The sequence below is a fragment of the Anarrhichthys ocellatus genome, unplaced genomic scaffold, assembly GCF_004355925.1.
Source record: "Anarrhichthys ocellatus isolate YVR2014 unplaced genomic scaffold, GSC_Weel_1.0 scaffold9, whole genome shotgun sequence".
Classification (NCBI taxonomy): Eukaryota; Metazoa; Chordata; class Actinopteri; order Perciformes; family Anarhichadidae; genus Anarrhichthys; species Anarrhichthys ocellatus.
In genome coordinates this window covers 8,040,967-8,053,274 of record NW_022280039.1, presented here as the reverse complement: position 1 = coordinate 8,053,274, position 12,308 = coordinate 8,040,967, and the positions used below count along the sequence as shown (strand labels likewise).

Sequence of the window (12,308 nt, the reverse complement as noted above, 5' to 3'; positions counted from 1 at the left end):
ACATCAGGTGAGGTCTGTTCACTAATATTTAATTATAGTCAGACATGCAAATGAATATTTGATCATACCTGGAGGTCACCGTGCTTTTTTCATTTCATGTGTCTGATTGAATCTCTTAAGTGTGTTCATCATCTGCTTATAATAAGCAATGTCAGCAGTTGTTCACGGTAAAAAGCAAACCTAAGGCTATGTGACTGGCCAGACTCCAGGGTAATTTATAGGTTTTTATTAAACAAGTAAGATCAGACTAATTCCCCAATAATAAAAATGTTCTACTGTAACAAGTGATGAAGTTATTCCCCTCTGTGTCAATGAAGCTAATCTTCTTACAGCCAATGTGCTCCATTGTCTATGTGTATTTCCACAGACTGGAACAATTATTGGGGCTTTTGATTCTCTCTGTTATGCAGCACATTACAAGCAGTAGTCTGACCACCCTGAGCTATTTCAACTCACGCTGATTAGTAGGTGTGCTGCTCTCGGCGGCCCAGTTCTGACCTACACTGCTCAATGACTGGCACTAATTGTAGGCTGCCCTACAACAGATCAGAGACGAGTGCTGGTGGGCCTCGGTGCCTCCACCAGCCCTGCGGTTTAAAGGGCCTCCCGATGCAGTCAGACACTTCAGACGGCCCAGGATGTGATGATGATGTGTCGGCTCACATTTTTTTATAGTTTGCCAAAGCGCACAGCCAGTGGCTGCATTTGCCGCAACAGATGCCCCAAAGGTTAGAGGAACGTTCTGCCATTTATACAAGTCAAAGTCAATTTACCACTCGCAGGGAGTATTACACAGCCCGTGTTTAATGTCTTCTGGGGCTCTGGAGGAGCTTTGTCAGGTCTTAGTAAATGACTCAAGTGACATCATGTGAGCTATCGCGGATTTGGATTGAAGACTACAAATGTTTTGCCATGCTCTCGGCGTGGCTCTAGCGATGGTAATGTCAGTTTGTTGGTTGGACCGTCCACCACTTTGGTCCAGACTGCAATATCTCAACAGCTATTGCATGAATTGCCATGATGTTTAATACAGACATTCATGGTCCCCTGAGGATGACTCATTTCCCCTCTAGTCCCACCTGGAAATGGGGTTTTGAGTGAAATGTCTATTGGATCTTCATATATTAGTAAAGCTATTTGATAAATAAAGTTAGTGGAAGCATTCATGTCCCCCTCAGGATGAATTGTAATAACTTTGGTGATCCTCAGACTTCAAATCTAACACCATCATCAGGTCAACATTTGTCTTTTATCTAGCACTTTGCTTTCTGACCAAATTCCTGCAAAACTAATGAGATTCCCATCATCCTCATCTGTATTTTGTGTTAAACACTAACAAGCAAATGTTACATGCTAACCCGGTAAACTAAGATGATGAACATGGTAAACATACCTTTTAAACATCAGCATGTTAGCATTGTCATTGTGAGCATGTTAGCACGCTAACATTAGCAATTAGCCCAGAGCACCGATGTGCCGAAGTACAGCCTCACAGAGCCGCTAACATACCGTAGCTTTAGGCTCTTCTGTTAACAGGAAAGCTGATCTACAAACAGCATTATGGGTAATGTCGGGCCCAGGAGCTTGACCCAATATATATCTTAGCCTCTGCTACATCAATTCTGATTTAGATTTATTGTTTTAATCTGTCCCTTTAAAGTCTTTATGGAAGTTCAGAAGTTTATGGAATTCCTTTTCAACATAATGGCTCAGATATTGAAATAAATAAAACAAATCACGTGATGATGACGGGATTTGAGTGCTACTGTGTAGATCAGCGACATTATCAGCAGTGTTGGGATTCATGTAGACGCTTTGTAATCTGGAGACCTGAATGTCACCAAAGATTCACGGTGAAGTGCAACACGGATACATCTATACAGATTGTTCCACTAGCCCCGAAGTGAGGAAAACTACAAGAGCCACAGGCCGGGGCTCACCATGTCCAGTGTCTGAAGAGCCATCACCCTTTAGCCAGTTTCCCTCTATTTGCTCCCCATGCCACCTCTGTTTCCCCAGTGACCGCACAGTCTGCAGGAGAATCCATTTTCTGGAGCCATAAAGTGGTGCTAAGCTTTTAACAACATCTCACATTGGCATCTTCTGCTGTTTTTTTTTCCAAATGTGCAACCTTTCTCTCCAGATTTATACAAACCATTCGAGAGGCGACAGAAAGGCTGTCCTTCGTTGTCACTTTTTTTTTGGCTCTGTGGTGAATTATAGATGTTTAAATCTCATTTCCAGCTGTTTGTGAGCTGGATCGATCAACACATTTGCTATGTGGTGTTTATTTCTGGGAGCTTGTGATCTGAATTTTGTCCATCAGCTGACTGATCTTTATGTGGCCGGTCAATATGTTCACAGTGGGGAACAATAAGTGGGCTATTTAAACACACTGATGGGCACCACCGTGCCCATTCCCGGTGGTGAAATGGGGATTTATGGATGCTGCTATTCTTGTTCCAGCTCTTTCTGGGACAAATCAATAGACACTTTTTGCTCTTTGATTTTTTTTATTTTTGGGAATTGCTGTCAGAATGTATTCCCATGAGTTGATATTTTATCCGTTGTACTTTTAACAGATGAGTTCCCACTTTTGGTTGTTTTCAAGAACTAATAGCAAGCTTGTTCTTCCCCATATTTGAATGTCCTGCTGTGAAGTGAAAAGGCAATGCTTTTGTGTCCATGCCACATGATGATGTCAATCATTTTGAAAACAAACACAAGCTTTCAGTCTCAACATAACAACAGAAATGTTTCCCAAGGGAAAGTTCCCTCTGATGCTGTGACTCCGTCTCAGCTGCACATCTGTCTGTCTCTCTCTCTCTCTCTCTCTCTCTCTCTCTCTCTCTCTCTCTCTCTCTCTCTCTCTCTCTCTCTCTCTCTCTCTCTCTCTGCCTGTTTATTGCAGTTCATCTCTATGGATTAGGATTAGCGCTTTGGCTGCGTCTTTGCTTTGTCATCAATAGGACGTCCAACATGTCCCCAGTATCAAACTGCTGTGTTGTTTTTCTCATGAACAACCTGGCTGTTGTTCGGAGGAAGGAAAAGTGTTTCGTGATGATTGTCCAGAAGGGGGCTGGAAAGTCAGGAGTCCTTATGTATCCTTGAGTTCTGTTTGTAGTCGGGGTGTTCGGTGTGGTGGTGTGGGAAAGAAAAAGGCATTGTGTAAAAAGAGGATTAAAGGTGATTCCAACCGTAATCTTTTTCTTTGTGATGATTTGCAGTAATCTGACATCTATAAAACCATGACTTGTGGGAATATGGTGAAATAAAATTCTTGAAAAACACAGAATTAGCGAGTTCAGAGACGGTCCAAAACCAAATCGGCTTCTCTCTGATCCACGGCTCCACGCAGCTCACAAGCACAGCTGTTGGGCTCAGCAATCTTATGTAATGTCATTAGAATGTATTTATTACAGCTCTATTGCACAGTTGAAACCATTTTAAGCTGCAGCTCGTTGTGTGTGTGTGTGTGTGTGTTTGTGTGTGTTTGTGTGACAGGGAGGACACACTGTAGAGCAGCTCATGTGTGATACTTTGTAAATGGTCACTTATGAGTTACTGCAGAGTGGAAACCAAAAAATCATTAACAACATGGTCTCTTCACTGTGACTTCTGATGCACCGCCTCTAGTGTCACTGTGTTATTGAGCATTATTTCCACTCGTAGACTGACAGAATAAGTGAGCTAATCGAGGACTGACTGCATAATAAAGCCTCACACGTCAGCCAATTCCAGTTTACGACAGATATTTCTGTATCAGCGTATGTGATGGTTGTTCAATCTCTCGTAGCTACCACCGAGGATACCGAGGTCATGTCCTCTAATATTCCTTTGAATATGGGGGATTTAATAATAGAGTTTACATTGTAAAATTACAAACATATTACACATGTTAGGTTTTTGTAGGGTTGATTCTTATGTGTTTTAGACAAAACCTTCAAATTTCACTTCATTTTGTAGGCAACAAAAGCAACCTTAATAAATTAAAAGGTTTTAATATTCTCCACTAGAAATGCATACCTTGGAGCAAGAGGAACACATTTACAGAAAACACCAACTCAAAGTTACTACAAGGAACTTTTAACTGGTTATGAAACCGTCTCAATTTAATATTTATATGACCTACATAAGTAAGCACGACCATCTTCTGTATAGTTATTCATTGGGTCTGATTCCCCACGGAATGCAGTCGGGTCAGAAGTGGAGAGACCTGCGCCCGGCACCAGCTGTTTTCTGGGCCCGCTTAAGGGAAGAGAGGCACGGGAGAACCAAAACCAGGACTGAGTGGAGCACACTGTCAGACCCTGCTACAGTAAAATGAGAAGTTTTCTAAAAGGAATCTGGTGATCGGAAACACTACCGCTTTTACCCCCAAAATCAACACAAAATGAAAGTTCCTCGTAGTAGCTTTAACAGTTAAAGTAATAAATAAAATGTGCCTTTTATATTTTTAAAGGCTCTAAAAATATAACAGTTTAGTTGAAGGTCACTATATATGGTATAATTTGTTTTAGTTAAGTTCATAAAACAATTATGAACTGCATTTTTATATGTTTGAGTCTTATTTTTCATGCATCAACTTTAATATATTTTGTGGTATTTGTGTTATTTACGGTTGTTCCACATCAGCACCATGTGAGTAGATCTCTTAAACGTGTTTGAGGTTTTAAAAGAGCAGTCTGCACTTCGGGTTATTTGTTCAGCTCTTGTTAAAAAGGTCACAAACTCTTTAACTATCAGGACAAACAAAGAACCTGAAAACAGGTTACAACAGAGACGAGCATTGGAACCAAAGAACTGGTTCTTACGTAAAAACAGACTTGCATTTTGAGTCACAATGGCTCATTGGACATTTTGTTTCCCTTTATGTCTGAAAGTTTGTAGTCTTTAATTGTAAAAGGCATCAAAGTGAGCAGGAATGTAAATATGATAGCCGTGACCAGTAGCTGGACGAGTGTGTCAGGAGAGGGAGAGGGAGTTTGTGAAAAGATGACCTTGTGCAGAAAGCCTGTTTCCGCTCTGAAGCAGATGAATTGCTGAATTTTCCGGGCAGACCTGCCTGGACACTTCCTCAGTCGCGGCCCTTGTGATCGCCAGAACATCGGCGCTCACTGAGGCTCTATTGTGACGTCCACTTTCTCACACTTGGCACTGCCAAAACGAGACCTGTGCGTTTTAAAAATGTTCCCACAAAAGACACAAATGGCTCTGTGTTCAAGACTTAGGAACAGGTTTGTAAATCCTGCTCTTAACTTATTCTTGTTTAGTAGTGTTTTTCCAAGCTCGGACTGTTGTTTTTTTTCCCTGGAAGAAGATAGTTTGTGTGTCCGAGGCCGTTGCCTGAGAGAGGATGTGTTATTCATCCAGTGCCGGGGCTGATGTATAATCTCTCTGGAACACAGAGTGGCCTTTCACATGGACTTCCCCTGTGCTCTGACGCTGTTTGTCCTGCAGTAGTCCCTTCCTCATGCAGTCAATAGAGCCCTCTGCCTCTCTGCTGGGCCCAGTGTGTTTGTTTGAGTCCTCTGTCATGGCCTCTGTGGATGTCACCCTGTCAGTTCGCCTGTCTTTTCAGGCCTCTCCAGGGTGACTGGGCTTTATCCTCCCCCGGTTTCCGGAATCCTCTCCATCCTGTTTTCAAGCCGAGGGGAACAAGTTTTTTTTAGCCTCTTCTTAACATACCTTACTCCACGTTGCCAGACATGGCTGTCTTATTTCTTATTACTGCTGTTTGGAGATGGCTATTCTGCATCTGCCACATCCTTGCCGACGATGATAATGATGATCGGTGCTGGTGACTCAAGGGTGGCTGACAGTAATTACAAGTTACAAAGCCTGTTGATCTTCAAGGGTGTCCTAAAAAGTCTGAAATCACAGGGATGACGAGCACAACATGTATTTCTGTCTTGTCTCTGGCACATACTTTTTTCGGAAGAGCTGTGCTCCTTTCTGAGCTTCGACGCCTCTTTGACTTGTAGACCCACAAAGTGAATATTATACCAGGTTACGGCAGTGCCTTGCAGATTCTCTCTGATCCTGAAGGAGACACGCTGCACAACAAGGCTGGCATGAGCAGAGCACGTGCGTTGCCCCGGCAGTTTCCCAGGCTTATCCAGTCGCCTGGCACGAGCCCTCGGCGGCTGGCACAGGCTGTGTGGTAGATCTGTGTTGGTCACAGTTTTATGAAGGTTAAAAGAGGATTAGATATAAAGACAAATGGCGGTAAACTAAAAGCACGCTGCTTGGTGTTTATTGTCAACTGACGATACTGGTTAGACACGTCCTTTTTCAATCTCTCTTTATTTTGACGCTTTATATACAGGGGGCTGGACAAAATAATAGCAACAACAATTTAATGCGATTCAGTCATGGACGGATTAACAAAATGAACTGTTGCCTACTTGTTCCTTTTGCTCTTGGTGGCTTGCATATGTACATGATGTCAAATGAAATTATGAAGCTATTAACACTAAATGTCAGTATATTTCAATCAGTTCCTAAATAGCTTTAATAGCCACCATCTACTCTAATCTCTATTGGCATGGTATTGGAATACCAACTGAAAATGATGTTTCAGTTTGCTGCATTTCCCACGATGTTTGTCCGTGTTTACTACACGGCTTAACAGTTTAATGACACCCCATGTGACCATTGTCCTTTGTTTCTCACAGAGGCTCCCTACAATGAGACCCCTCCGTCGTATGGGTATGACCTGGAGCACTCAGAGGAGCACCAGCCTCGCCACGAGCCTCTATCCTTCACCGGATCCCCGTCCTCCTCGCCACGACTCCGCTCCAAGAGCCGGAGCAGCCGAGACACCCAGTCCTCCGGCTCCCTGGAGTCCACGCTGTCGGTAATGTTACTGGGTCAACTCCCACCAATTTGTCACAGGTCACAGTGCTGCTCCTCCATCTCTCTGTTCTGCTGCTACTGCTGCTGCACTGTCCTTCACTGTCCTCTCTCCACGCACCATTCACACTTGGAGCAGTGCTGGCTTCTCATTCTGTGATGAGAAGTTGCCATTACGGTGCCTAAGATTGCTTCTTCCACTGTCTGTGTGTTGGTGTAAAAATACCAAATCCAACCCATCATTCCTCCTCAAAACAAAAGCAGATATTTAGTTTCAGCCAACAAGTTAATTTCAGGTCTTTTATTTCTTAATGTAATTATTATTACTAGATATTTGTCCCCTCTGTCGTCTGTCTTAATGCTAAGTGTTTCACTGAGTTACGGCATTTCCTATAAACCTCATTCTTCTTGTTGAAAAGAGGATATTGTTTCCACTTATTCTAGTGTTGCTGCATATACAGATACCGCATTCTGTATTTGTGTTGGTTTACACCTTCATGTTTTGTGCTGTTAAACAAACCACTAGATCTCCTGCAAAATCTGACAGAAGGTCCGTAGTGTAACCATGTTGTTCTGATTGTTTAGTAATTACACAAATCTTTGAAAATCATTACGAATAAGTAATGCCAGTTCTACTGTTTGTTGTTGCCTAAATTAATCCCTTTTCAAGAGGCTGACACGTGACATTTCCTGAGTTGAAATGCTCTTCCTGATTAAGTCAATCATGCGCAAAACAGAGCAAATACAGGGTGACTTTAGTGATTTAGTATTACACTTCCTCAAATGACGACATAATTAGGGTTATTTTCTCGGACTTTGGATATTTCCTCCACAGCCATTAAGGACATTTTACAACTTTTTTTTGTACTGCTCTGTATAACGAGTTGACTGAACTTCATGTTTAAAATCAGTGAAGGGCACATCATAAAACGACAGAAGAATTGCCCTTCAGCCAGGCATTAAGTCGGCTGAAGCATCCAGAGGCCGACAGTGAACTCCACAGTTGACAGTACAGCTCCCAGATGTGAGTGCTTTTCATTATGAAACAGGGCATTGCTGATAAACACCATACATGCTCAGCAAACATACTGTGGGCGAACAGATGTTTAAAAGTGACGCAGCTCCCTTCCCCCTCTGCTCTGTTCCTGTCCTATCTGTGGTATTCTTATCCTCTGTTGTGTACTCTTGGTGATCTTCAAAGCCTAAATCATGGGGGGGGGCGGGCTTAGACAGCATGCAGTGTTTTAAAAAAAAAACTAGCTAATATAATGGCTTACTGACATGATAGCCAGGATGACTGATGGCTTTGACCTGTTTGGAGTAACAACTCCTGGACTAGAAACACATTTGTCTTCCTTAAGATGCTAGCAGTCTCTGGTGCAGGCCTCTTGGAATGTAAAACTCCTACAGAGTTTAATCAAATCTGGTCCGTCCGTAATCCCACAACAACAAGATCTGCTGCCAGGGGTTTGCAGAGGTGTGTGGGTGGCTTATTAAAGATCAAACCCATTAACGTTATCATATCTTCATCGTGACTCTTTTTTTTGTTGGGGAGTGTCTTCTCTTCATATTTGAAAATAGTTTTCTCTTTCCACCATGCTTGTATATCAGGTGGAGTTGGATCAGGAGAAGGGGCTGGAGATGAGAAAGTGGGTTCTCTCAGGAATCCTGGCCAGTGAGGAGACTTATCTCAGCCACCTGGAGGCCCTGTTGATAGTATGTGAAGCTTATAGCGCGCACACACACACACACACGCACACAATAATTTCCTGAGATGGTATATTATTGAAATTAGCTTGCAGCATAGAAGAAAAGTGGTGATATACAGTAGCTAGCATCTTTAATTGTGTTTTTCTTTAAATGCTTGAGTGTTGTATGTATTTCTTTTTTAAATAATTCTAACTTTTGAAAGAAGAAATAACACCCCATCCTCTTACAAATAAAAGTTTCATTCGTAAGTGATAAAACAAACATTTTGCTCAGTTTAATACACTAAGGCTTTGCAGCTGAAGCCTTGGTCTGGTAAGACGTAGCTTATGTTAGCGAACGTTAGCTAATGTTTGCAAACCTTTGCTAGATATTTCTGTTTAACGGACATTACTGAGTCATAGTTATTAAAACTATCTAACTTTAGACAGAACAACTAACACATTCTTCGTCTGATGAATTTCTAATACTATTATAATTGTGTCTTATAATTTATCCAGCCCATGAAGCCTCTGAGGGCTGCAGCCACAACATCCCAACCAATGCTGACCATCCAGCAGATAGAGACCATCTTCTTCAAAGTGACAGAGCTTCATGAGATCCACAAGGACTTCTATGATGCTCTGCTGCCCCGAGTCCAGGAGTGGGGCCACCAGCAGTGTGTGGGCGACCTCTTCCAGAAACTGGTATGGAGATGATATATTGGTTAGCTTCAGTAGGACAACCAAGGCAACAAATATACTTGAATAAGTGTGTCAACACAAGCGTACCAAGTAATCATTGACGGTGGAAATCCATTTATATTGTATAATCAACAATTCCTCTGAAAAATGACAAATATCATTTAAGATGTATTATGGTTGAAGGAAAACATGTCATGACAACGTTTCAGAGCCAAAGCAACAAGAACCTGTTTTTCCACTTCTTTTGACCTAACTTGAACGCAGCAGTGAATTGTTAGCAAATAGAGTAAACAAGGAATTCTGAGAGCAGTGGTAAACAAAGTATCTGATGGGCTGATATGAGTGAAATGTTGCGATAGTTGTTTGATTGCAGTATGAGTGCGTATATTTACCACACAAAGTTAATTACAGTACGGCAATCACTTCAGCTGATGAACACCCTCCTTCGGATCAAATGACATGGAACCTCACAGCATCAAATTGTATGTTGGATTTTGATCAAACAGACCACCATTCGTCTAGTCAGTAACTTTCAGAAAGTAATTATAGCACACTTTAAATGTCAGGCCTTGATCATTAATGATAGTTAAAAGAGGGGAGACTTTCAGGGGGAAAAGGTGGGAGTCTTTGGCTGTTAGTAATGCTCTGTGGATCTTGCAGTGCACATGTGAGTAGACTGACTGGAGTCATCCCCCGGCCAGATAAAAGCCTCGCTTCACCACATTATAGGCAGTAAAGGAAAGAAAAAGCGTTCTGTAGCAGGTCGCTGAATAAGAGCTTCCTCAGTGTTTGCTGTTGGATTAAAAAAAAGCACAGCATACAGTGACACTGCTAAGTACCCAGTGGCAGTCACATACTTAAATCTACCTTCTCTGTTCAGGATGAATCTAATCTGTGCTCTTTTGTGCCCTGTAGGCAAGCCAGCTCGGCGTGTACAGGGCCTTTGTGGATAACTACAAAGTTGCTGTGGAGACGGCGGACAAATGCTGCCAGGCGAACGCTCAGTTTGCAGAGATATCTGAGGTATGTAATCACGCTACGCGCAGCAGGCATGTATTTGATGTTGCACAGCTGCCCTGAGACAAGTGATGACAGGGCAGTTTTCAGCCGTCCTCACTGTGTAAAAGCCACGCAGCTCTTAACAGTGGCGCTGATTGTTTTAATTGCGCTGTGGGGCAGTGATTTAATGAGGGTATTTCTTCTCACCGTTCCCTCTGGTGTTATCTTCCTGCCAGAATCTCAAGGTCAAAAGCACAAAGGACTGCAAAGACCAGGCGGCTAAAAATTCCCTGGAAAGTGAGTACTGATTGAAATGAATGGCCAGCCGCCACATTAATCAATATTGCTGTAAGTAGTTGAGCTGTGACTGGGCCTGTTGAGCTGACTCTGCCTCCTCCACAGCTCTTCTCTACAAACCTGTGGACAGAGTGACGCGCAGCACACTCGTTCTGCATGTAAGTCCTTCTGCCAAACGCAAATCTGGAGCAACACCTTGTCTGCCTGAAGAGAGTTTGGGGGATTGAATTTGTCATGATTTGTTTTTTTCTATTCTAGGACCTCCTGAAGCACACGCCCTCCAGCCACCCTGACTATCCGCTGCTACAGGACGCCCTGCGCATCTCTCAGAACTTCCTGTCCAGTATAAATGAAGAGATCACTCCACGTCGACAGTCCATGACAGTTAAGAAGGGAGAGGTCAGTATGGAGAGCTGAGTCCCTTCATCGTCTCAGGGTTATGCTAATGATTCTGACTGCAGACGGATAAATAAATCCTCTTTTCAAATAAATGTGCTCAAGCCCGCTGAATCCCAAATACAGATAAAATGTGTTTTTGGTAGATGAATCATAAAGGGTCATTCCATCAATTATTTATGATTGACTGTAGCCCAGGTTGTTCTAGTTAATATGCACTAAGGGCTTGAGTAGAGAAGGACAAATTAAGAGGTAGGCTTGTTCCCTTAGTGGAGCACTTGTTCCCTTTGCCAAGGTCAAAGTCAGTGGTTTGAATGTTGTGGTGGCACAGTGACGAGGCCTGGCACGACAAAATAGACTCCCTGGGCCGCTCCTGCTTTTACTTCACTAACTCACACAGGCTCAATATTATTTTGTAGTACATCATTTAGGATAATCTAGCTTGCTTTCTAACCTTTTTCACTAATATTCAACATGCAAAGTTATTGAAAACTCTAAACTAAACAAGACTAGGAGTCCACGGTCATGCTCGTGAGTCTGTACTTGGGTACATTGGTGCTTTGAGCTAAATGCTGACGTCTCTATGCTAACATGCTGATGTTTAGCAGTTATAATGCACACCATGGTCACCATCTTAGCTTAGTTTGTTAGCATGCTAACACTTGCTGAATGGAACTAAACATAAAGTACAACTGAGGCTGATGAAAATTGAATGGCAATCCATCCAATAGCTGTTGAGGTATTTCAATCTTGACCAAAGTGGTGGACCAACTGACAGACTGCCGTTGTAATCCATAGAGCCATGCTGCTAGTGTGGCTGTAATGTATGAAGGGAAATGAGCTACATGTGATGAGATAATATCTTAATAAAGTTATTGATTGACAGAACACTTGATTATATTCATCTGAGTTTTACATTTTGTCCCAAAGTGAATATTGTACAGTATTTTAGGACATTTCACTTGATTTTACTCACTGAAATAGCAGTATTGTAGAATTTAGGATCATATCTTGCCCCCGCAATTTCTGTCATGTCTTGTCTGAACCGGATTATGAGTCAGGTTGTTGCTGACTCATCTCGGCGTCTGCTTTAGTTGTGAAGGAAGTCAACGATGGAGGAAGCTTGTGACAAAGCCCTGCAAACACTGGAGGCAAGGGGTCTCCGTGTCGCAAACCAGGAAAACCTGTCGATTCCTCCCATCCTTCCCTGCCGCAGTGTTAACTCTGCTTCCCCGAAATGACCTGCAGCACTCCTTATCAACCTAAATGTCTAACCAGCCTTCTGCACTGGGTGTGTACCGATTTAGGCATGCTTCCTGACACACCCACCCCCCCCCCCCCCCCCCCCCCCCCCCACCCCCCCCCCCCCCA

The 12,308-nt window shown here is 42.8% G+C and overlaps 1 protein-coding gene across 1 annotated transcript in view; it reads left to right on the top strand.

Annotated features, from left to right (window-relative positions):
- The window catches only part of si:dkey-91m11.5 (PH_BCR_vertebrate and RhoGAP_Bcr domain-containing protein), a 29,632-nt gene that overhangs the window by 7,466 nt on the left and 9,858 nt on the right, over nucleotides 1-12,308 (top strand). Inside the window, exons 2-8 of the mRNA XM_031848946.1 lie at nucleotides 6,678-6,859; nucleotides 8,467-8,571; nucleotides 9,063-9,248; nucleotides 10,161-10,268; nucleotides 10,481-10,541; nucleotides 10,647-10,699; nucleotides 10,800-10,940. Coding sequence (XP_031704806.1) covers nucleotides 6,678-6,859; nucleotides 8,467-8,571; nucleotides 9,063-9,248; nucleotides 10,161-10,268; nucleotides 10,481-10,541; nucleotides 10,647-10,699; nucleotides 10,800-10,940 — 836 coding nt within the window. The remainder of the gene's footprint in view (nucleotides 1-6,677; nucleotides 6,860-8,466; nucleotides 8,572-9,062; nucleotides 9,249-10,160; nucleotides 10,269-10,480; nucleotides 10,542-10,646; nucleotides 10,700-10,799; nucleotides 10,941-12,308) is intronic.